This window comes from Mobula hypostoma, chromosome 16, assembly GCF_963921235.1.
Source record: "Mobula hypostoma chromosome 16, sMobHyp1.1, whole genome shotgun sequence".
In the NCBI taxonomy this organism is placed as follows: Eukaryota; Metazoa; Chordata; class Chondrichthyes; order Myliobatiformes; family Myliobatidae; genus Mobula; species Mobula hypostoma.
In genome coordinates, this window is record NC_086112.1 from 36,330,684 (window position 1) to 36,356,090 (window position 25,407).

General features: G+C 40.5%; 1 protein-coding gene across 1 annotated transcript in view; it reads left to right on the plus strand.

The window, feature by feature from the left end:
* Positions 1-25,407, plus strand: part of rorb (RAR-related orphan receptor B) — a 199,862-nt gene that overhangs the window by 170,340 nt on the left and 4,115 nt on the right. Inside the window, exons 5-7 of the mRNA XM_063069177.1 lie at positions 12,505-12,626; positions 16,435-16,567; positions 21,308-21,415. Of these exons, the coding sequence (XP_062925247.1) occupies positions 12,505-12,626; positions 16,435-16,567; positions 21,308-21,415 (363 nt within the window). The remainder of the gene's footprint in view (positions 1-12,504; positions 12,627-16,434; positions 16,568-21,307; positions 21,416-25,407) is intronic.

The window sequence follows — 25,407 nt, forward strand, 5'->3', positions numbered from 1 at the left end:
AATTTAAATTGGCAAGATGTTCTTGCTGCCAAAATAGCCATTTACTCTCAGTATGCACATCAAAATAACCTCTTTCTAATTTTATTTCATTGATAAGTTTTCACTTATGGCAAATGAACAGCTCGTCACTTGTTACTTTTGTCTTACTTCACTAAACAAAGCATCATTTACTTATCTTAGGTGTAGAAAAAATAGCGAGGTTACTGTACGTTTTGGAGCACACTTCAGCCAGAAAAATCATCTTGTGTTTCTGAATAATGTAATTTTGTGCTAAACTATTATTCATCCCATCACTGTTAGTATCGACTGTTATTTGCCATTTAAAAAAAAGCTTTCACAAGCCTGAAAAAGCCACCATATCCGATTGTTTACAGTCAGGCTTCCAGTGTGACCTGTTGGAGTCTGAAGAGCCATGCCCTCTTACAGTGATTCAGGTTCTGCTTGAGAGATGTTACACATTAAATTGCCACTTCTCCCATGCTTTTAATTCAAAAAACACTGTCCCGGCAATGCTATTGATTTAATTTAATTTCAGCACATTGTTGAAGCCAAGTGATCTTGGCTTTCAGACACACAAACCAACAAACCGTTCGCTTATGTTTATCAACCAAGTTAAGACTTTTCTTTTAGTTAACATTCCTTTTCAAAGAAAATTTACCATTAAAATCAAGTACCGTTAACTTATTTGGAGGTGGCACTTATCAAATAATGGGTTTAGTACATAGCTAAATGATATTGATTTATGTGTGGATATAAACTAAATGGATTCAAGTAATCTGTTTTTTAGCGGCGGTATGCAAGGGTAGATAATGGTTTACAACTGTAATATGTAGAAGTCGGCCCACATCTGTAGAACCTTGAGAAAGTTGGGCAGAGAAGTGATGAGTTTGAAAATTCAGAGACTGCAGTGTATCATGGAGGGAGGAGAACAGCTGACTGTTCCAGGAGACAGTCACACACCTTAGATTAAGATCTGCAGAATTGTTCAGTCAAATAGTCAGGGTATTGTGGCTATAATCAGAGCAGATACAGGGACCCAGAAAGTAGCATTCCAGGAGTTTCAGCCTTTGCACTTCCCCAGCAGGTATGAGGTTGTTGCAGACTATGTGGGTAGGACTGCAGGGTGGAGACTGCTGGTATGCCCTGTACCTACATCAATCATTCAAGTTGGAGGAATGAATGAGACGTAGGTGAAGCTGTGAGATTAATGGGGGCTGTTTATTTACAATGAACTCTACAGTCATGAACATGAATCGTGAAGGTTTTGTTACCTGCCAAGTGCCATGGTTAAGCATAACATTTCAGTGTATGAGAGCATATGAATGGTAGAGGAAAGATCCATTTGTCATGATCCATGTGAAAACGAATGATATATTCAGGGCAAAGAAGGAAATACTGATGAAGGCATGTGAATATTTCAGACTAAATTTAAAAACTGAACCACAAAGGTAATTACATCCAAAGACACTTGCACAAAGGTGTTAAAATAAGGTAGGAGAACTGATTATGGCATTCAAAGTTTGATGTGGGAAAACTGGATTTTAGTTTCTGAGGCACTGAAACCAGTACTGGGGAATGCAGGAGCTAAACCATGTGGATGGGGTTTAGCTGAAATGGTCTGGAGCCACTGGCTTACAAATAAAATGATTGCAGTAATAGGTAAAAATCCTGCTGGCTTTCTGACGAGGGATTTTTTTTTAAATGAAAAGACAATTGAAAAGCAGGTGTAAGAGGAAGTAGCAGATATGGGCAACAAGGAACAAATGGAACAAATGGAACAAATGGACTACTTGAGCAGTATAGGAAATGTACAAGAAAACTTGAGGAAATCAGAAGGGCTAAAAGAAAGCATAAGGTTGCTCTAGCAGACAACCTGAAAGAGAATCCCAGTGGGCTTCCATGATATATTAAGAGCAAAACGATGGCAAGGGACAAAATTAGTCCTCTTGAATATAATCCTGGTTATCTATGCATGGAACCAAAGGATATGGGGAGATCGTAAATTGATATTTTGCATCTGTATTTACTCAGGAGACAGACACAAAGTCTGTAGAAGTGAGGCAAAACAGCAGATAGGTCATGGACCATATACAGATTACAGAGGAAGAAGTGTTTGCTGGTTTGAGGCAAATTAGGGTGGATAAATCCCCAGGGCGTGACAAAGTGTTCCCTTGGACCTTGTGGGAGATGAGTGCAGAAGGTGCAGGGGCCCTAGCAGATATACTTAAAATGTCCATTGCAACTGGTGTGAGGTGTCAGAGGCTGTAGAGGCTGATGTTGCTGGGTGTTTCAGAAAGGCTCTAAGAATAAACCAGGAAATTATAGGCCAGTAAGGCTGACATTAGTAGTGGCAAGTATGCTAAGGGACGGGATATATAAGTATTCAAACACGCAGCGACTGATTAGGGATAGTCAACATGACTTTGTGCATCCAATCACAAACAAGAGAAAATCTGCAGAGCTGGAAATCCAAGCAACACACACAAAATGCTGGAGGAACTCAGCAGGCCAGGCAGTATCTATGGAAAAGAGTACAGTCGACATTTCAGGCTATGTGCAAGGTAGGTCATGTCTTAAGGAGCTTTTCAAGAAAGTTATCAGGAAAGCTGAAGAAGGCAAGGTGGTGGATATTGTCTACATGGTCTTTAGCAAGGCCTTTGAAAAGGTCCTGCATGGGTTGGTTAAGAAGGTTTAGGCACATGACATTCAAGATGAGGTACTGAATTGGATTAGACATTGGCTTTGTGGGAGAAGCCAGAGAATGATGGTAGATGGTTGCCTCTTGGACATCAGGTCATAAAGAGAGCACTTAGCACATTGGCCTTCATAAGTCAAAGTATTGAGTACAATAGGTGAGATATTATGTTGAAGTTGTATAAGACATTGATTAAGCCTAACTCGGAGAATTGTGTGGAGTTCTATTCACTTACCTACAGGAAAGATAGTAATAATATTGAAAAAGTGCAGAGAAAGTGTACAAGGATGTTGCCGGAACTTGAAGACCTGAGTTGCAGGGAAAGATTGAATAAGTTAGGACTTTATTCCTTGGAGCATAGGAGACAGAGGAGAGATGTGATAAAGGTATACAAAATTATGAGGGGTATGGATAGGGTAAATGTAAATCCGGCTTTTTCCACTGAGGATGGGTAAGACTACAACTAGAGGTCATGGGTTAAAGGTGAAAGGTGAAATGTTTAAGGGGAACTTGAGGGGGAAATTCTTCTCTAAGAGGAGAGTGAGAGTGTGGAATGAGCTGACAGTAGAAGTGGTGGATGAGTGTTTGATTTTAACATTTAAGAGACATTGGGATAGGAGAGGTATGGAGGGCTATGGTCCAGGTGCAGATTGATGGGAATAGGCAGTTTAATGGTTCAGCATGGAATAGATGGGCTGAAGGTCCTGTTTCTGTGCTGCAATATTCTATGACTCTGATGCTGACCATCAAAAGTGCAAAGGTGACCAGTGATGGGTAATGGTGCCATAGTGCTTAGTGTAACACTACTTATTACAGCGCCAATGAAGCATTAAATTCTTCTGCTGTCTGTAAAGACTGTGCACATTCTCACTGTGACCACGTGGGTTTCCTCCAGGTGCTCCAGTTTTCTCTCACATTCCAAAGGTTTGCAGGTTAATTGGTAACGTGGGTGTAATTGGGTGGTGTGGGCTTACCAGGATACAGCTTACCATGCCGTATCTCTGAATAAAAATAGGCAGTCTGTGGAAGAGTGACATGCATTCATACATCTAATAAGGAGCACTACAAACAAAATTGAAACTCTTCCTGGAATGTACCACAGTATTCAATTATATATGGGTCTGATCTCGCAGCAATTATAGAAAATTGTCTACGAAGTGACCAGGGTTGTGAATTAGATTTTTTTTAATTTTTTTTTGAAGATGTGGTCAAAATAGAGAAGGTGGTTAGGTAGGATTCATATTGAAAGCAGTAGGAGGAACAATCTTAGCTCAGAACATCAAATGATAGAATTAGTGTGGGTGGAGCTAAGTAAAAGCAAGGCCCAGGAAAAGCTCCAGAGGAAGTTGTATGACAGCCCCAAACAGTGGTAGCATTGTATAAATCTGAAAGTTAGAGGCACGTGCAATGCACTAAACATGGGGTACTTTAATCTCTTTGTGGACTGATCAAACTGAATTTGCAGTAATAGTATGGAAATGAATTCATGCTGAGTATAGGAGATAGCTTGCTAGCTCAGGGTGATGGGAATCAGTGAGAGCAGCAAATCTTAAATATAGCATCGTGTAATTGGAAAGGGTGCATTAATGAACAGGTAGTTACAGGGGCCTCAAATCCAGTGACACAAGTCTGGAACTACAGTGTACCCTCTGTGACTGTGTGGCAAAATACTGTAAAGTTATCCCTGCACACCCCTTCCCCAGTATAGACTTAAAGATATTTGGGATCTGAGAATAAGTTGCAGGCCTGGAAAGAAATGTTTGCTCTGTTGAGAGTCAACATGGAACTGATGGACTGAATAGACTCCTTTTGTGTCATAATAAGTAAAGTAAGTCTGAATAATGAAGGCATGAGTCGTGAGGTAGCTACGGTAGAAAACACATTGGAAGTATGACAGTAAAACAGGTACCATGTAAAGAATTAGCACAGCAAACGTGGTCAACCCACAGCTATGAAGGGGATTGTAACCTTACGGGAATAGGTGTACGATTGTGCAGTAAAACTCAATGCCTGAGGGTTGGGAAAATGTTTGAATGCACCAAGGGAGAACCAAGACATTGATGGGGAAAAGAAAAGTACAAATTGAGCAAAGGGAACATAAAATATGAAACAAGTAGCAAGAAGTATTAAAGCAGATAGTAGATATGGAAAAAAAAAGATAGTTAGCAGAAGACATTGCTGGTCCCTGCTGGCTTAAGAAAGAAAAGTTATACTGGGAAATAGGGGAAAATAGAGAAATAATTTGTGTCACAAAAATTGAAAAGGTTGGAAGCATTTACACAGTTCAAGCAGCAGAAGGGAGAAAAGCAGAAACATTTCAGGTTAGTAACTCTCCATAAGGGCTGGGAATGTGTATACAAAAGCATGTTTTAACTTGTAGAGGTGGGTGGGTCAGGGGTGGGTTGGTTCATGGACTGAACAGAGAAAATGTGACAGGGTGGAACCGCATTTATTAAAGTAGCTGGCAGTAAGAGAAAAAAAATATTGAAACTGAAAGACATGATTATATCTATGGAGAGAAAAAATGGTGACTACTTGAAATGGTTGAATTCAATATGCAGTATATGGGTATGCCAGGTTTTTATAAATTAAAGTTGCTGATGTTGTTGTTGTGCCAGTATTAAATGCTGGAGCCTGTGGCATGGAGGTTCTCAAGCATTGATAGGTAGAATGGGCTTTGTCTTAATAATTAGGATGCTTTAATTTTGGGCCATCACCAGCTGTGGGTTTTAGCTGCTTATTTGGGCTTCATAAAACTGCCTACAGCCTCTAGTGGAAAAGATGTGTTCAGTTTTGTTTATTCAGAGCCTCTGCTGGAGCACTGCCTCCTTTCCAGCCAAATAAACAAACGCCAGGCCCAAATGCCACATGATGCCAGTTTCCAAATTCACCTCACTGTCAATCAGAGTGTATTGAACACTGGGCAAGTACTGAATCATGAAGAGCTTAGCTCTCGTGACATATTACCAGAACAGATGCAGGTTATGGCTGACCTGGACAACTATTTGAGGATGAAACGCCTGTGTTAAACGGTGAACCTGCTTATTTTTAACAACATTGGCATAAGGGTTAGTCAAATGCAAATATTTCCAGGAATATCAGGATCAATCCAGACAAGAATATGGTAGCATATGATTTGTTGCCTGTTACAATGGTTCTCATCCACATGTACCTGAGATACAATTTAGCAACGCCTATAGAGAGCAGCCTCCATAAATCATACTAAAATCCTTAAACAAAGGATGTCAGGTTTTATATAGACTCTGATCGTTAATCAGACAGTCGTGACATTGGAAGGCAATGATATATCTAGAGTGCTGTGGAGAGGAGATTGTTGCAGGAGCTGTTCAGCCTTTCAGCCAGTGTTACATAATAAATAATCTTATGACTGGCTCAGATTTATCTGTAGCTAAATCTTATCCGCTAAATAGAATCTTATAGTTACCTCAGATTAGGATGGAAGGTCTTTGTAGTTCATCACATTGATTCAGTTGGGAACATTGAACAAGACATTATTGATTCATCCTGCACAGGTTAACCATATATCCTTGTAATCAGCTGTAGACTCATGCTGAAACAACTGTAGTTGCATCAAAATCTTTTAGGTTGGACATCAACATCCCCGAGTATCAATTCCAATGGCATTCTTGTTTGGTATGTAAAGCACCAAAAACAAGTTGAACCCACTCCCAGGAAAACCTGACTGTATATATTCTGAGAATAACAACTATCCTGGAGGGGTTTGAAGGATATTGTGTTACCTCTAGTCAAACAAAGGTTAAAACATAATCCAACCTCTAAGGTTTCAGATATCATAGATAATTGTATTTTTATCACTCTGGTAGATCCATTGTTCTCGCTGTTCAAATGTTGTGGTATTTTTATTCACAAAAACAAGCTAAACTATTTTCTGTTTCCTGCACAGAATAGTGTGCCTTCATGTTGTCTTGTTCATTAACATGCAAAGGTCAAAACCTCAAAGGCAGTTGGATCAGCATGGGTAGGATGGTGAAAGTTTCGAAATTGTTAAATGTAGCTCTAGACTGCCCAGCTTTAACTTAAACCAGAAAGGATAGAGGTGTATAATATTGATGCACTCTTAGAAGGTAAGGCAGTCAATGTAAGGAGGAGGCCACATTAGTCCATTTTTATTTATTAATGTTTGGAAGCTGGAATTTGCAGGCTTCACAAATCCCCTGCGAGAATATCCCAATGGAGAAAAGGCCTTTATGCACAATTTGACAAGCGAGGCTAATTCTATTCAGCATGGCATCTCAAGATAGAATTTTTTTCCCTCCAGCACTTGCACAAACTGATGCAAACTTCCATATTTGCTACACGTACTTGTCACACATTTTAGGAACTGGAGATTTCTGTGTCCGTCTGTGGCAGACTAAGCTATGATATCAATCGAAGTTAAATGACCTACCTACAGAAAGTTAATTGTTCTTCTGTTTTTGGTGTTCATGTTTCTTGGTGGTATTTCCTTATATTCTATCTTACACTTTTTTTTTAATAATCGATTTCTTGACCCTTTGCTGAGTTCTAAAAGGTTCCCTACCCTCAAGCTTATTCAACTAATCTAAACTTTGATCGCTAAAAAGATCAGTCACAGAAAATGCACAATAATAAATTATGAAAGTTGTGCATTGCCCCTTTTTTTTAAGAATCTGTCAGCCGTCTGCACACTTGTGACTGGGCTCATATCCGTTTATACGCTGAAGCTTCTGGATAGCCTGTTAATTCAACCTGAGTACAACTACCACAGTATAAGGTGAACGTTCAGCAGAAGTGCGTCCAGGATTAGAAGAGGGGGAGACGGTGAGGGAAAAGAGAAAGTGAGAGAAGGAAGATCAGGAATTTAGCAATATGTAAGCAGAAAGAGCATGAAGTATGGCAAATACTCAGCGGAGAAGAACGAACAAAATAACAGCCTCCGATCATTTGGAAGGTAGAACTGATCAATGTGTAAAAAAAATGTGATGACAGTTCAAAGGCAAAGGGGGTTGGTGAGACAGTAACAAAAGGTGTTGGCAGAAAAAGTGGAAGTGGTTATAACAGAACTATTACCAGTATTGTGCCTGAAATGTTTTACTGTTTGATTTCCAAGTGGGGATATGTGTTAGCAGCTTCAATGCTCTTAAGCAGTGGATGTACTTTCAGTATTTCCTATAAAACTCAGCAGTTTAGGCAGCATCAAGGGAGGGGAATAAGCAGTCAATATTTCATCATATTCAAGAGAAATGTATCTTTGTGAAGGCAATTGTTTCTGGCAACATGGAAATGCCTTTACTTAATCCTATTGTGAATCCCACAATACTGAGGCGTCTAAAATTAAATAATGCTTTTTCCATTAGTGGTCAGTTTGCGTATTCATCAGTATGAATAAGCTTAGTAAAGGAAAGAAAGCCTTGGCTGAAAGTCAGCGTCAAAGTTGGGTTAATTGTCAAATGAACAGTACCTGTATACGCAGGTACAATGAAAACCTTATGTATTTGGAGCAGTCTCACAGACACCTAGCATTGGATAAGCAGCATTCACAGGAAAATATTAATTAAACGTAAATAATACATTTTTTTTACCAGAGAGAACACAGAACAAGAATAGAAAAAGCCCATTGTAGTGCAGAGTGATCAAAGTGGTCAGTGTTGCGATACTGTGGTAGTGATTAGGGCTGTGCAGGTTTGTACAAGGAGGAAAGTAGTTGTTCTAATACCTGGTGGTGTGGAACTTCAAGCTTTGTTACCTCATGTCTGATGGAAACTGTGAAAAGATGGCATGGTGGGGATTGTTGATGGATCTAGCTCCTCCGTAGAGAGAGTGAAGTGCACCAAGTTCCTGGGGAGTTCACATCACAGATGACCTCACCTGGTCCTTGAATATTACCTCCCTGAACAAACTGGCACAGCAGCGCCTCCACTTTCTAAGAAGAATGAGACTAGCAAGGTTCCCATGCCTCCATTTTAACTGTGTTTTACAGGAGCACCATTGAGAGATCCTGACAAGTTGCATCTCCATCTGGTATGGGGGCAGTCAAGCATCAGACCTGAAGTCCCTACAAGGAACTGGGAGAACAGCTGGAAGGATCATAGGGGTCTCCCTACCATCCATCAGGAGTGCTGCAAACGCAGAGCCCTTAGTGTTATAGTAGGATCCCACCCATCCATCCAGCATCCTCTTTGACTTTCTACCATCAGGCAGGAGACCACGAAGCATAAAAACAAGAACAGTCAGGATGAGAAACAGTTTCTTCCCTCAAGCCATTAGGCTTCTGAACTCCCTGTTGCATCATATTTAAAGTGTCACTGGTTAACCTGTTCCATACCTTCTAATATTTAATATTGATGCACTTTAATTTGTTATTTCTGTGTGATTCATCTGTAGATGTTATCCTTACCTTCATACACCATGGTTCAGAGAAACGTTGTCTTGTTTCTATATACATTATATACAGTACATGTGTGTAGTTAAATGACAATAAACTTCACTTGTCACTACCTCATGTAGATACTATCAATGGTGGGGAAAGATGTGTTTATGATGTACTGGGCTGAAGTCACTACTCTCTGCAGCTTCTTACTTTCCCGTACATTCAAATTGCCATACCAGACCATTATGCAACTAGTCAGGATACTGTACATTACTGCACTCACTGCTTACGTAAAAGAGGCTGATTTCTTGACTGAAGAGTCCAGAAATGAGATTGTGGTTGAAGAATAAAATATTGATAATTTTGGACTGAGATCAGTATGGATTTCATCACAAGAATGTTGTGGATCTCTGTACTGGTTAATGAATTCAGTTAACTGTGGGTGAAGACTAAGAGTTTTGTAGTTTGGACGAATCAAGTGAAACTTTGGGTGGAAGAGTGAACTGCATATACTGAAAGGTAGAGAAAGCTCAGGAAGTTGTGTGACCCCTGTGACCTACTGCTGTTGCTGTATAATGTTCCCATCACTCAGATAATCCAATGGTTATTGGCCAGTATCGAGGAATTTGCACAATAGAAAATACACAATTCAATAAAATAGATTAGAATCTGCAATTTATATCTTTTGAGTTCCTGTTTCAGTTTTTCTCAGAACTTGTATGGTACTAACAATTAGCTGTTTAACTTTTCTATCTTTATGTTGACTCTCTCCATTTTAATTAGCTAAGATGGAGCCCAGGCAATTTGTGAACTCATGCTATGCATCACTGAGAGCAGTTCCAAATCCTTTAATTATTTTTAAATTTATCTTTCACTGAACTTAACAGTGGTTTATTTGGATTTACTGGCAACTTTCATTTAACAGAATAATTCCTTTTACATTTGTAGTTCTAATAATAATTGTCAATTGTTAGAAATTTCATTTACGAAACTTAAGTATAATAATATTGATGACCTCCTTAGTGACTCTTGAATGTGTTGGAAGTTCTCTACATGAAGGAAGCAAAAAGTGATCTGCTGTTTCTTTTGTAGTGTTTCTCCCATCCCCTGATGTACATAACTGTTCCAGAGCAATATTTCATATTATAGCCATTATCATAAAAATACAACCATAACGTATTCTTAGTTATGGAGTCAAGGAAGAGATCAAATGTCAGATGAGCCACGATCTCAATGAATGACTAGCAGGTTTTAGGAGCCAAATGGGGTACTTCTACTCCTATATTACATCCTTATAAAAACAGCACCAATATGTACACAGATCATTCTATAAAACCAAAATGACAGATCACTCTATAATTGATAATGTTCATTGAGGACACTAGGGTGTAGAACTTTGGCACATGTCTGTTTCTTAAGCACTAAATTGACATTTAAGCCTTTGCAAGATACATCCATCTCACATAACAGTATTGGTAAAGAAAAAATTGAGTGTCTCTGTGCGTGCGAATGCAAGGCCAAGTATCCCAGTCTGAGAGCCTTTGTGCAGAACTGAGTTGCTCAAGGAAGAACTGGGATTGGGCTGGCTACACCCACGAGCAAGTCTCGCTGAGACCAATCTACTTCTCCTTTAAAGGCTTTAGCAAATCACAAAGTGTATTTGGGAAAACCCAACTCAACTGAAAACACCTCATTCCAGCGTATAGAATCCAGCCTTGTCAATAACAAGACAACTTGTGCTTTGGAACAGGAGATTGTTCTTACAGAAACAGGTTTGAAACCCTTTATTCATTCACAAGGCATTGTTGGAATGACTGATTTTTGAATAGCTTGAGTATCGTGTAGTTAAATTGCCTAGATCTTAGCAAAAAGAGCAACAATCAACGGCTCAGTTGAGAACAGGGTGCGGACCGGAAACCTGCACTTAACATGAACTGTTCTTAAGAAAGGTTCTTCTGTGGAATGAATAGAATAGCATTTCCTTTCACTTGACTATCAATTTGCTAGGTGTACGCCTGAGATCATTGGTAGATTGGCTACGACATTTCACTTTAAAATCAACACAGAGAAATGGTATACCATCAACAGTCAGACTGCAAAAATTGGAGCTACATCCTACCACTTCACTTACCCAGTCAATATTCTCACAGCATTTGGAGATGGTTATATAACATGCCAACTCAGGAATGAAAAGCTCTGCATCATCAGATTACAGTTCTGTCCATTTATAGCTGAGCAAGGTCAAATAGAAAGTGTGCTCAGTGCACATGTGGCTCAGAACTCAGGATGGATGAAATTAAAATTTATAGCCTCCACATTATTTTAATTAGCCTTTCTTATGTATGCATGCATTTTCTTGAAGGAAAATGAAAACTATAAAAGTTAATTAAGTACAATAGTTTCACTGATTTGATAATGTAACTGAGTTATTAATTGCACTTACAGCATTGTTTCATCATAGCCTGTCTATGTAACTGCACAAAAAAGCAATTGTAACTTCCATTTTCTTCTTTGCCATATCACCACAGAATACTAGCTGCCATTCTATCTTTTTTACATGCTAAGCTCAACGAACTTCCTTTTAAATACCTACAATGAAATTTAAAGTTGGTTATTTTCATTCAGTATAAAAGTTGGTAAGTATGCAAACACCAAAATACAGATGCATTTTTGAACATAGCCTGAAACAGTACAAGGAATATGTAAAGTATGTTTTCCGCACCAACAGAGAGACAGCCAGTGCAGATTGATCTCACAGAGAGGAGTGATGCTGTATCATGAAGCTGTAGACCCTGATTTTCCACACTACATTGATCAGGCATTGAAGGTTAACACTTTTCAAACATCATTTCTTGTTGGTACCATCTTACGTTTAATGTATCCAAAAGGGAGTCACACCCCATGCTGCCAGCTACTTCAGAGATAATATGAACAATGGCCTCATTGCTTTTAAAATAATTTTGCAGTTTGAAGCAACTTTTTCAAGTAACAGAGTGGAAACATGAATAATAGAGAAATTAGAAGGAAGAAGTTGTGCAGAATCTTTTTATTGAAAATAACAGATATATAAAGTAAATAATAAAAGAAAACAATTAAATTGCATAAATATGAACCAAAGGTAAACTATCTAGATTTGTTATGGAGGAGAGCAAAACTTGTGAGAAATAGCATCGCGGTAAATGGATTCAGTCAAGATTATGCAGAAGAAAACAAAGTTTAGGAAGCTAATAGTTTTGCTTATCCTTTAGCTGTATATGTTCAGGTCTAAGTGGATCTAAATGGAGCACCACTGCTGAGTCTGATATATTCCTTCATCATTAAAATATTAAAACGCAAATACTATCAATATGCCAACTCAAGATTTTAATGTGGTGGTGGAATTTACATATATGTGTATCAATTAACTTATTTCTTGATTTTATATACTGTGATTCCTCAGATCGTATCGCACAGAATATTATTAAGTCCCACTTGGAAACGTGTCAATATACGGTGGAGGAACTTCAGCAGTTGGCATGGCAGACGCATACATATGAAGAAATTAAAGTTTACCAAAACAAGGTAACCATAGTCTTCAGAGAACATTTACTTTTCTGCTCAGATAAAAAGCATTCAAAGAGTGCACAAGATGGACACCAACAGTTGTATCAGCAAGAAGGTAGCACATTATAATGATGTTGGTAATGATATGTTGAAAGAACCACATAAGGCTGGTATTCTAATATCTGAATGCTGGGGGAGGAAGGGGTTTCTAATAGTTTGCAGAAAATCTGCAAATACAGTGATGCACATCTATCGACGATGTTCTAACTCACCCACTGTGTTCACATCAGTTCCATGTTTTGTGATCAGCTGATAGGATTGGGAGCGATGATAGCTCATGTCTCAATTTCGACTCCAGAGTTTAACTGGCATTCCAAAGTAACACTAACTTGAGAGGAAATGAGAAGCTGCTGCTCCTGGTGACGTGGCTTTGAGAGCCAGAAAAGTAGCTGCCCTTTCCCCAGTTGAGATATTGGGATCTATTAGGCCAGCTAAGGAAATACCCTTCTTTACTGGTAGAAGGAAGCAGCCTGCTGGTCAAACAAAGAGGCCAGGTTGCAGTAGTTGCACAGTGTCACGGCTAGAACAAAGGATGATTCATGGATACAATATTGGAAAAGGTTTAATATCCTAAGAAGAGCAAGTATGGTGATACAGTCACCTATAAAATGATGCCTCTACCTCCGTACTCTGCCTTTTCTGGCACTTCATTGCATGCACCAAATTCTTCTAATCTATGTTGCATGTGTATTAATCCTTTTTCACATCCCCATCAGTCCAGCCACCACTTCCACCGACATTCTTCTTCACTTATGCCACGTCTCTGGCGTCAGTCTCAGCCAACACCATCCGCAGACCAATTCTGTCACTCATTAGTTTTTTCCTTCCTTCCTTGCAAGAGAAGGGAATGCAGAACTGGAGGATGGGGAAGGGAACTAGAGATGGCCCTCTACACACTTAACAGAGGTTGAGGTAGTAGAGATTAATGGAGTCTTTCCATGTTTGACTATCAGAGATCAGAATATATTTTCCTCATAGCTACCTTGACTCAGAATTATGTATTATCCTACATGTGGCAAACACCATGCACTCATATTAATGATATCAGCAATAACGGAGACAAGATCATAGTCATAATGATTACTTACAACATTGTTACATTGGCGTTTCTACTTTCTGCCCTTAAGCTCACTCAGTGCCTTCAAACCCAGGTAGGATTTAGTGCAAGACAATGTTTCCTCAGAGGAGATAATTCCTCAGACCATGGACCAGTTTAGATGAAATCAGCGAAGTAAGTAATTGTGACTCATGCACCACAATAAGTTGGAATAGCTGGGGGATGCCCTCACAGTGCAGGAAATCTGTGGTGGTACTAGCTGTACAATGTCACAGACATGGCACCCTGTTTCAATGGGAAGGCAGCACTGAAAATCTAAGTGTTTTTTCATTATTGCCTGGTGCCACTACAGCAGATTTGTAAGAATGACCAGATTTGCAGTCTAGGTGTCAGCCTTCAGCCATGCCCATTTATGCATGGCTCATTGTGAGTTCCTGCAAATGACCCCAGCAAAGATCCAGAAGAAGCTGAGGGTGGTGGTGACGTTGACATCTTGTGGTGATGCACGAGCACCAGGTTCTGTTGATAGCAAGTTCCAAATGTCTGCCACTACCTAAAGTAGCACATTAAACCTTTTGAATCTTACATGTTGAGGAATTGAGGAAGATCATCCTTTGCTTGAAGACACAGTTAGGTGTGCCCTAATGCAAACTGCATGCTTCAGTTCACTCTTCTTTACCTATAGTTCCTCTCATGTTGGGGTTGGAGCTTCAGGTTCTATGCTTATGGCTCTTGCTGGTCCTGTCTTCTTTTGCTTTACATCTCTGGTGCATTTGTCTCAAATGTTACATGCATTATGACACTCTAACATTTCCAGGAATGAATGTTGCTAACATAGAGTACCATGAGACCTTGGTGTGCAATCCAGAATGTTCACCCATGTTTTCACATTGGTAAGGCAGTGAAACTACTGATTTTCACCATCATTATGCAATGAAATTGACAGAAACTTTGGGAAATCTGTGCTTGAATTTTTAACACCAGAATCCCAAAGTCAACACCATAATGCATCACTACAGGATCTGTAATTTTCATCCTTTTCTGACAATATAGAGGAAAAATACTTAAATTGATATGTTGCTTACAAACTAGTCCTGCTACAAAGTATGCTGAAAATCATATAGTTGATTGCATGATGATTGTGAATTTATAATAACATACTAAGTGATAATTACTGGGTCTGATGTTTAAATTATATACACAAGTGCTGTAATTACCTTCACAAATATTTCAAAGCAAGAAATTTTAATTTGATTTTATTTCAAGACTTGATTTGGTCTTCTGATATTCACAGATATATACTCCAATCCTTATTTGGAGTTAAGAATTGTGCATTTTCTTCCTTGTCATCTGTGAATCTATAATGGGATTGGTTGCCCATCCTGGAACTTACAAAGAACAGCAGCAAAGGCAGGAAATGGGGAATCTTCAGTGCAGAAATCATATTATCTTTGAGAGCGTTTTTCTCCAAGATCATCAATGATCATTGTTCCTTCATCACTAATGTAAATGCAAGGCTTTTCTGCTTATAGATGGACAATAATGATTTTTGGTAGTGTACTGAGGTATGAAAAATGACAATGATCACTTACTTAATTCTGAACTCACTCTTGCCTGACTATGGTGGGTTCATGGTGATTTTGTGCAATTTGTCAAGTTCACTTGAAATAATTCAGTTAAACATCTGTGGTAAAAGTTTATGACTTATAGTGTAAGACTGCTATATTATTGAAAGGAATTAAATAGCAGATGGACTGGCAGATAAAGCATATGCAGCCCACTGTGTAAAAAAAATAAATTGTAATTAAAATATTTGAAGAGAAATTATTTTGTATGTTGTTTGCTCCAAAAGTATATTCAAGATGCAAATTTGAAGCAAAAAAATATAGGAACTGCATAAAAGTGTGTGTGTTTATATGATAATACTTTACCAAAATGAGCAGAAATAACAAAGTAGGTCAGCAGAGTAGAGGACAGCAGGTCCTCTAAGGAGAGGAAAATATGGAGTCATATTTCAGAAAACTGACCATGTATCAGAACCATCAGAATGTGAATATATTTAAGTTGCAGAGAAGTTACAGTACGTGAAGGAGATGGAGAAAACCATGGAAATGTCTGCAATAGGATGAAGACCAAGCAAAACTGAACGAAGCTAATGGTCATGGTGCCAAATGTGTGAGGACTGGGAAACCCTGTTAATCACTGATGTTTGTCACAGATGTTTTCCTTTGTTTTGCTTTTTGTTTTTTTCTTGCTTTTTGAAAATAAATGACAAGTATAATCTGAAGGTTAATTATTATTTCTGGTCATTCCTGTCACACAGGAGTAATTGATTTAAAGTAATAAACAGCAAAGATAAATTTAATTTTAGTCTGGCTTTAAGAAGGTCTTAAAAGAAATAGCAAGAAAATCTAGAAGCCAAGGAAGGAAATGTCACAGAAAATAGATAAATAGAGAAATCAATGGTTAGAAGTTGCTATTGATATAATTTAAGCCACATTTTAACTGCCCATTCTCTCTAAACATCTCCTAGGACTCTTAGCAAAACCAAGGCACCGTTCAGGAGCAATAACCCAACTCTCTCTCTCTCTTCTGTATTTTGCTCCAGCTGCCTTTGCTCCATTTGGCAAATGTTTCTGACACATGTAAAATATTCTGTGCAATTTTGTTTCTCTTCTCCATTACTGTATCTTTTTTCTCTTTCAAAAGGTGAGGGAAGTCATATGGCAGCAGTGTGCAATTCAGGTCACGCATGCAATTCAGTACGTAGTCGAGTTTGCCAAACGCATAACAGGGTTTATGGACTTGTGTCAGAATGATCAAATTCTCCTTCTCAAATCAGGTATGACTTACAAATTTACTTGAATGATGTATAATATTCTGTTCTTCATTGCAGCTAGCAGTTAAAGGGCAATGCCAGCACAGCGGTAATTATCGCAACTGTTTGATCTAAGTACTGTACATACAGAGCCAATGATAATGATCGAATCAGTGATTTGATCATTTCCTGTGGTTTCAAAATTTAACCTTTCATTTAATTTTGTTAGAACTTAACACCAAAGTGCTGAATCCAATTATTCTAGTGTAAACCTAATGGCTGCTCTGGCATGAACTCTTTCACTCAATCCTTAAACCGAATCAGAAAAGGCTCAGCAAGACTGCCAGATTATTCCTTTCTGAACAAGTACACCTTCCAGGGTAATCCTAAACCGCAGAGTCCAGAAAAGTTTTCAGGTTTAATTTCTCCTACTGTGCCCAATTAGCCAGTGGACAAAGTGTCAGCAGCAAAGCGATAAAGGTTAAAATCTGAAATGCACTGTCTCAAAGGATGGTGGAAGCAGATTTAATAGTAACTTTAAAAAAAACAATAATTAGGCATGAACTTAAAAGGGAAAGGAAACATAGAACAGTGGAGAAAGTACAGAGCTGCACAGGCATGAAGGGAAGATTGGTCGTATGTGCTGGGTGATTCTATAAGCTCATCCAGAGAGAACATCTGCTCATTTAAACCTCTATTCACCTTACCCACTGGTAAGATGATCTGTTTCATCTAGGATGTGCACCTCATTTGAATAGGTACCTTAAAACAAAGAACAACTTTGCTATAGATTAGATTAGATAGATACTTCATTGATCCCAACAGAAATTAGAGTGTCACAGGTGCATTACAAGTGCACAAATATACAAATATTAGAAGAGAAGTATCCATTGAGGATATTTACAGCAGCAGGTGCGTTTTTTAAAAAAAAGCCCTGGAAGATCATCAGGGACACCAGTCACCCCAGCCATATACTGTTTCAGCTGCTTCCGTCTGGCAAACAGTACTGCCGCATTAAAGCCACGACCAACAGCTCCTTTCTGCAAGCCATCAGAGTTGTAAATTCACACGTCTGTACATTGCAATGGAGTCATAACACAAGGATTTTTACTCCCTCACGTTGTGGGATGGATGTAAGATTTAAATAAATTCAATTCAAGTAAGAAAGAATTAAAAATGTTACCTCAAACAGTCTAACAGGAGGGGGTCATCACTTCCCTGGCTACAGGTTGACTCGTTATAGAGCTTTACACTATAAGAGATATTTGCTTAGAAACAGATCATGTGGATACATGATTTTGTGCAATACTCAATTAAACTGCAGTGAGAAACAAAACCAAAGCCAAAGTTGCACACATTCTAAAATTTGCTTTTTACATCCTTCATGGGTCGGATGGGCTGAAGCAGGGACTCAGGCATACACAGTTCAATGAATCCAGTGACACAGACAAAAGCAGGCTTCATTGTTGTTTAAGAAGTGTTGAAGCACCGCACAAGGGGGCTTGCGCAAACGAATTACAACCTATGGAATGCAACAATAAACCAACCACGAAACAGGTTTCATTAACAAAATGCTGGAGGAACTCAGCAAGCCAGGCAACATTCATGGAAAAAAAGAACAGTCGATGTTTTGGGCCGAAACCCTTCAGCAGGACTGGAGAAAAAAAGCTGAGGAGTAGATTTAAAAGGTGGGGTGGGGGGGAGAACAGGAAAGAGAAACACCAGGTGATAGGTGAAACCTGGAGGGTGGGGGATGAAGTAAAGAGTTGGGAAATAGACTGGTGAAAGAGACAGAAGGCTATGGAAGAAAGAAAAAGGGGAGAGGAGAACCAGAGGGAGGTGACGGGCGGGCAAGGAGATGAGGTGAGAGAGGGAAAAGGGGATGGGAAATGGAGAAGAGGGAGGATGTTAGGAGGGCCATTACTGGAAGTTTGAGAAATCGATGTTCAGGCCCTTAGGTTGGAGGCTACCCAAACAGAATATAAGGTATTGTTCCTCCAACCTAAGTGTGGCCTCATCGTGACAGTGGAGGAAGCCATGTATGGACATATTGGAATGGGAAGTGGAATTAAAATAGGTGGCCACTGGGAGATCCCACTTGTTCTAGCGGATGGAGAGTAGATGATCAGCGAAGCAATCTCCCAATCTATGTCGAGTCTCACCAAAGTACAGGAGGTCACACCAAGAGCACCGAGCACAGTAAATGTATTATAAACCCACTGAATCTGACAGCTACCTGAACTATACGTCTTCCCACCCTGTTACTTGTAAAAATGCCATCCCCTTCTCTCAGTTCCTCTGTCTCCACCGCATCTGTTTTCAGGATGAGGTTTTTCATTCCAGAATGAAGGAGATGTCCTCCTTCATCAAAGGAAGAAGCTTCCCTTCCTCCACCATCAATGCTACCCTCGACCGCATCTCTTCCACTTCGCATGTGTCTGCCCTCACCCCACCCTCCAGCTACCCTACCAAGAATAGGGTTCCTGTTGTCCTCACCTACCAACCCACCAGCCTCAGCATCCAGCACTTAACTTCTCAGTATCTCCAACGGAATCCCACCAGCAAGCATATCTTTCCCTTCCCCCCAGCTCCCACTTTCTGCTTTCCACAGGGATTGCTCCCTACTTGACTCCCTTGTCCATTCATCCCTCCCCACTGATCTCCTTCCTCTTCCTTCTCTCACTTCATCTCTTTGCCCACCCATCACCTCCCTTTGGTGCTCCTCCCCCCTTTCACCAATCAACTTCCCAGCTCTTTACTTCGTCCCTCCCCCTCCAGTTTTCACCTATCCCCTGGTGGTTCTCTGTCCCCTCCCCCAACCTTTTAGATTTATTCCTCAGCTTTTTTTTCCCTCCAGTCCTGCCAAAGAGTTTCAGCTCGAAACATCAACTATACTTTTTTCCATGGATGCTGCCTGGCCTGCTGAGTTCCTCAAGCATTTTGTATGTGTTGCTCAGATTTCCAGTGTCTGCAGATTTTCTCTTGTTTGAGGTTTCATTAAGTAGTGTACTTACTCAGCTCTTCTCATCTCCCCACCCTGCTTACCTGACTGCATCCTTCCAAATAATTAGATTAGATTATGAGGACACTCAGTCCTCGTTTATTGTCATTTAGAAATGCATGCATTAAGAAATGATACTATGTTCCTCCAGTGTGATATCACAGAAACACAGGACAGACCAAGACTAAAACTGACAAAAACCACATAATTATAACATATAGTTACAATAGTGCAAAGCAATACCGTAATTTGATAAGAGCAGACCATGGGCACGATAAAAAAAAGTCTCAAAGTCCTGATAACCCATCATCTCACGCAGACGGTAGGAGGGAGAAACTCTCCCTGCCATGAACCTCCAGCGCCGCAAACTTGCCGATGCAGCACCCTTTATAACAATTTCCCTTCAGCTCCCAGTCCAGTATAAACATGATCTACCACATTCATCCCAGCCATTAGTTCACTAACTTCTCCTATGCCATAAATTTCCCTTATATACACCACATTGGCAAACCAGGTTAAGAACATGCTTTCCCACCTGTCCTGCCCATTTAGTACCACGTGAAGCCTGGAGTCTCATGCACCATCGACCTTCCCATCTTCAGGCCCTTCGACAAACTGTTGGCTGCTGCACTCCAGTTGTTTAATTCTGCTAAATACACAAGTGCAATTTGATATCAAGGCAATTCCCTCCAAAACAAGTATGAAAAAGGCATAATAAAGTGGAAAAAAATTAATAGTCCAGCATTCCACCATTTATAAGCAACTAGAATATTAAAACATAGAACACAGAAATCTACAGCACATTTTAAGCCCTTTGGCCCACAATGTTGGGCCGACCATGTAACCTACTCTAGAAACTGCCTAGAATTTCCCTACCACATAACCCTCTATTTTTCTAAACTCCATGTACCCAAGACTCTCTTAAAAGACCCTATTGTATCCGCTTCCACCACCACTGCCAGCAGTGCATTCCATGCACCCACCACTCTGTATGAAAAACTTACCCCTGATACCCCCTCTGTACCTACTTTCAAGCATCTTAAAAATATGCCCCCTTGTGTTAGCTAAATCAGTAAAAACTAGACATACATAATTGCACTGAAAGTATTTAAGTTTTAGCCCGCGTGTTCATCATTAATAGATAATTTACTAAGACTGAACTTTCACATTGTGCTACTATATATTCAATGAAACAAAAATCCACGTGGTCCTTGCCTCATTAGATTAACAACATACATTTCATCTCCACATGTGAATTATGCATTGACTGCACCAGGAAGGAGGGAATTAAAATAAAGTACAACAGAAATATTCCTCAAATGGAGAAAGAAACCGTGATAACTTTTTATTTGAACATTTTAACTTTTAGGACAGTGACCTCCCATCAGAGAGTGTAGGAATTGGACAAGTTTTACAATGGTTTATATTCTTCCATTTCAACTGTGAAACTGGCTCATAAAACAAGAAATCATTATTCATTGCTTCAGCTCTCTTCCAGTGTTTGAACTATAAATTTTGAGTCAGTCATTTTTGTGTCTCCGTTTTTTTACATTTTAATAATTCTCAATTCAGTAATTCCAATTAAAAGATGTCTAGTACTTTAATCAGCTGAGTTTTCATATAGGAAACTGATCAAAAGTTAGCAGTTTGTTGGGAATGCTAGATTACTTTGACTTCATCAGTAACCTAGGTTAGTTGTGTTCTATCTCTTTCACTGTCATGTCATCATTCAATTTAATAACTGGGCTGTCTCTGTATCCTAGGGTGTTTGGAGGTGGTGTTGGTCAGAATGTGCCGTGCCTTTAACCCACTCAACAACACAGTGCTTTTTGAGGGAAAATATGGAGGCATGCAAATATTCAAAGCTCTTGGTAAGGCAAGACTTTTCAACTCATCATGATTTGAAACTTTTGCTGTCACAAATTGAATTAACTTTCCTTACAGGATCCTACTAAGAAGCACCAGTTCATTGTCTCCCATACCATCACTGACCTTATCAACTCTGTGGCTCTCCCATCCACTGCCACCAACCTCATAGTTCACTCACCCCCACCTCCCATTTCTACCTCCTACCCAAGACCCACAAACCTGCCTGTTCAGGTAGACCCATTGTTCCTGTCCCACTGAACTCATATCTGCAACCTCGACTCAGTTTTATTGCCCCCAGTTCAGTCCCTTCCTACTTACATTGTTGCACAGGGCGACTGAGGAGCATCCAAGTGCAGAACACCGGTACATCAACTGAGTTGGGGATGCTGGCATAGACATGAACGTAGAACAGCAAACCGGAGGAATCTTGACAAGGAGACGGGATCTACAGGGACTATCTTGAAACTAGAGCAGAACTAAACTTAGAACTAACAGTTCTAAGCGGACGAGAGAACAAAGTATCACACAAGAATAGACCAACAAACGGGCAACCTGTGTAGTGATGCCTTCGTACTTATTTCACAGTCTCTGATGCAAACCAGGTGTACCGTAATTAAGTAAACTAACAGCAATTGGAAATCTAATGACTAAAATTAGGGCATAATCAGAGAGAAAGGAGCGTTAAAGGGGAACAACCAAACGGAACCATGACATACATCTGTGATGCTTCACACACTCTTGATCTTTACAATGATTTCAAGTTCCCTGGCCCCAAGCATCTTATCTTCACTACGGATATCCAGTCCCTATACACCTCCATCCCCCACCAGGAAGGCCTCAAAGCTCTTCGTTTCTTTCTGGACACCAGACCCAACCAGTTCCCCTCCACTACCACTCTTCTCCATCTGGCGGAACTTGACCTCACTCCTAAGAATTTCTCCTTCATCTCCTCCCACTTCTTCAAGCAAAAGGTGTAGCCGCGGGTACACACGCGGGTCCCAACAAAGCCTATTTTTTGTCGGCCACGTGGAACAGTCTGTGTTCCAAGCCTACACTGGTTTCACTCTCCCACTTTTCCTTCGCTACAATGGATACATTCGTGCTGCCTCCTGCACCGAAGTGGGTGTCGTCAACTTCATTAAATTTGCTTCCAACTTCCACCCTGCTCTCAAATTTACCTGGTCCATTTCCAACACCTCCCCATTTCTCGATCTCTCTGTTTCTATCTCTGGAGACAGCTTATCTACTGGTGTCTATTATAAACACACTGACTCTCACAGCTATCTGAACAATACCTCTTCCTACCCTGTCACTTGTAAAAATGCCATCCGCCTTCTCTCAATTCCTCTATTTCCACTGCGTCTGCTCTGAGGATGAGGCTTTTCCTTCCAGAACAAAGGAGATGTCCTCCTTGTTCAAAGGAAGCCGCTTACCTTTCTCCACCATCAACACTGCCCTCAACCGCATCTCTTCCCGTCCTCCCGCCACCCCACCAGGGATAGGGTTCCTCTTGTTCTCACCAATCTCTGCACCCAGCACATAATTCGCCATAACTTCCGCCATCTCTAACGGGATCCCACCACCAAGCACATCTTTCTCTTCCCTCCTCCCCCCCAACTTACTGCTTTCTGCAGGGACCACTCCCTACGCAGCTCCCTTGTCCCTTCGTCCCTCCTTACTGATCTCCCTCCTGACATTTATCCTCGCAAGCAGAACAAGTCTTCACAAGTGCAGTGTGGAGAATTAGAGGGATCTTGGGGCCCATGTCCATAGGACACTCAAAGCTGCTGCGCAGGTGGACAGTGTCGTTAAGAAAGCGTATGGTGTGTTGGCCTTCATCATCCATGGGATTGAGTTCAAGAGCCGAGAGGTATATTACAGCTATATAGGACCCTGATCAGACCCCACTTGGAGTACTGTGCTCTGTTCTGGTCACCTCACTACAAGAAGGATGTGGAAACTATAGAAGGGATGCAGAAGAGATTTATAAGGATGTTGCCTGGATTGGAGAGCATGCTTCATGAGAATAGGTTGAGTAAACTCAGCCTTTTCTCCTTGGAGCGGTGGAGGATGAGAGGTGACCTGATAGAGGTGTATTAGATGATGAGAGGTATTGATCGTGTGGATAATCAGAGGCTTTTTCCCAGGGCTGAAATGGCTAACATGAGAGGGCACAGTTGTAAGGTGTTGGAAGTAAGAACAAGGGGGATGTCAGAGGTAAGTTTTTCACACAGAGAGTGGTGGGTGCGTGGAATGCATGCCAGCAAAGGTGGTAGAGGTGGATAAAATAGAATCTTTTAAGAGACTTTTACATAGGTACATGGAACTTAGCAAAATAGAGGGCTATGCGGTAGGGAAATTCTAGGCAGTTTCTCTAGTAGGTTACATGGTCGGCACAACATTGTGGGCCGAAGGGTCTGTAATGTGCTGTAGGTTTTCTATGTTTTATGTTTCTGTGTTCTACCTGCCCCTACACCTTCTCCTTCACTACTATTCAGGGTCCCAAACAGTCCTTCCATGTGAGGCGACACGTCACCTGTGAGTCTGTTGTGGTCATCGACTGTATCCAGTGCTCCCGGTGTGGCCTCCTGTATATATGGGTGAGACCCGATATACACCGATCACCCCTCTCTGGTGCTCCTCCCCCTTTTCTTTCTTCCATGGCCTTCCGTCCTCTCCTATTAGATTCCTTCTTTTCCATTCTTGTATCTCTTTCACTGATCAATCTCCCATCTCTTTTCTTCACCCCTTCCCCCCTCGCAGTTTCACCTATCGCCTTTTGTTTCTTCCTCTCCTTCTCCCCACCTTCTAACTCTGACTGCTCACCTTTTTTTATCCAGTCCTGTTGAAGGGTCTCGGCCAGAAACGTCGACTGTACTCTTTTCTATAGGTGCTGCCTGGCCTGCTGCGTTCCTCCAGCATATTGTGTGTGTTGCAAATGCTATTGTGCTTCTGAGTACTGCTTTGCAACCAACAGGTTTTTCACTTCTTCATTTTCCTCCTAAAGCCACATCTCCTTGTTTTGTTTATGCCTCTGAGAAGAAGGCCAGCTTGCTTTTATACTTCAACAGCACTTTGTAAACAGTCAGTGTCTTGTAAATTGTTGATAGTAATCCCCTTCCGAAGTGAAATGTTGTCCAGTGAGCTATATATGATAGAAGTTCTTTAATCCTTTCACCTGGAATTCCACCTGTGCCAAATGTTTTAATACTACTAATGCAGACAGTACCTTAGTAAGCACATATGATATTGACAAGAAAGCAGGAACGGCTATCATGCTATTTTCACACTCTTTAATGCACTGTCTTCAATGTACAGAGTGCTTCTGACGTAGTGATATTTAGCTGCATATCCACGTAGGACTGCATTGGGATGATGAAGCAAGGCAGTATTTTGAGATTAAACTGAAGAATCCATGAAATGCATTATTTCACTGGTAATGCACCGTAATTTTCTGGACCCAGAGAGCCTCCAGCATTATCCATCCAGTCTGTCTTCAGTGTGAGGCACACTACAGAGATAAAATAGCATAATGGTTTCTTCCGTACAAAGTGACTGACTCTTAGCTCACCTACCCAGACATCCCACCCTGCAAAATCTCATTTCAGGGAGGTAGCACCATCAATTTACGGGAGAATTCCGGGAGAGGTGGAATGTCTGCAATAGAGTAGCTCCTTAGCAGCTAGTCAGCTAGGTTAAATAACGTTAGCTATGCTAATGAACGAATGACACCTGTTAAACTCACCTCAACATGTCTTTTACTGTCTTAACCCACCATGGGCAATAGAAAAGTCACTGTTGTAAACAGTGCAGCGACCAACACTGTCATTATTTTTGACCCCGATTAGGCTGGGGTACACTTTAGTGTAGTCTGGGGTGACGTACGTTTTATATTCTTTTGGAACACTCTGCCATGGCGCTCTCTCTCTCTCTCTCTCTCTCTCTCTCTCGTGGTCACTCCCGTGCTCTCACTTGCTTGCTCTCGTGTTCTCTC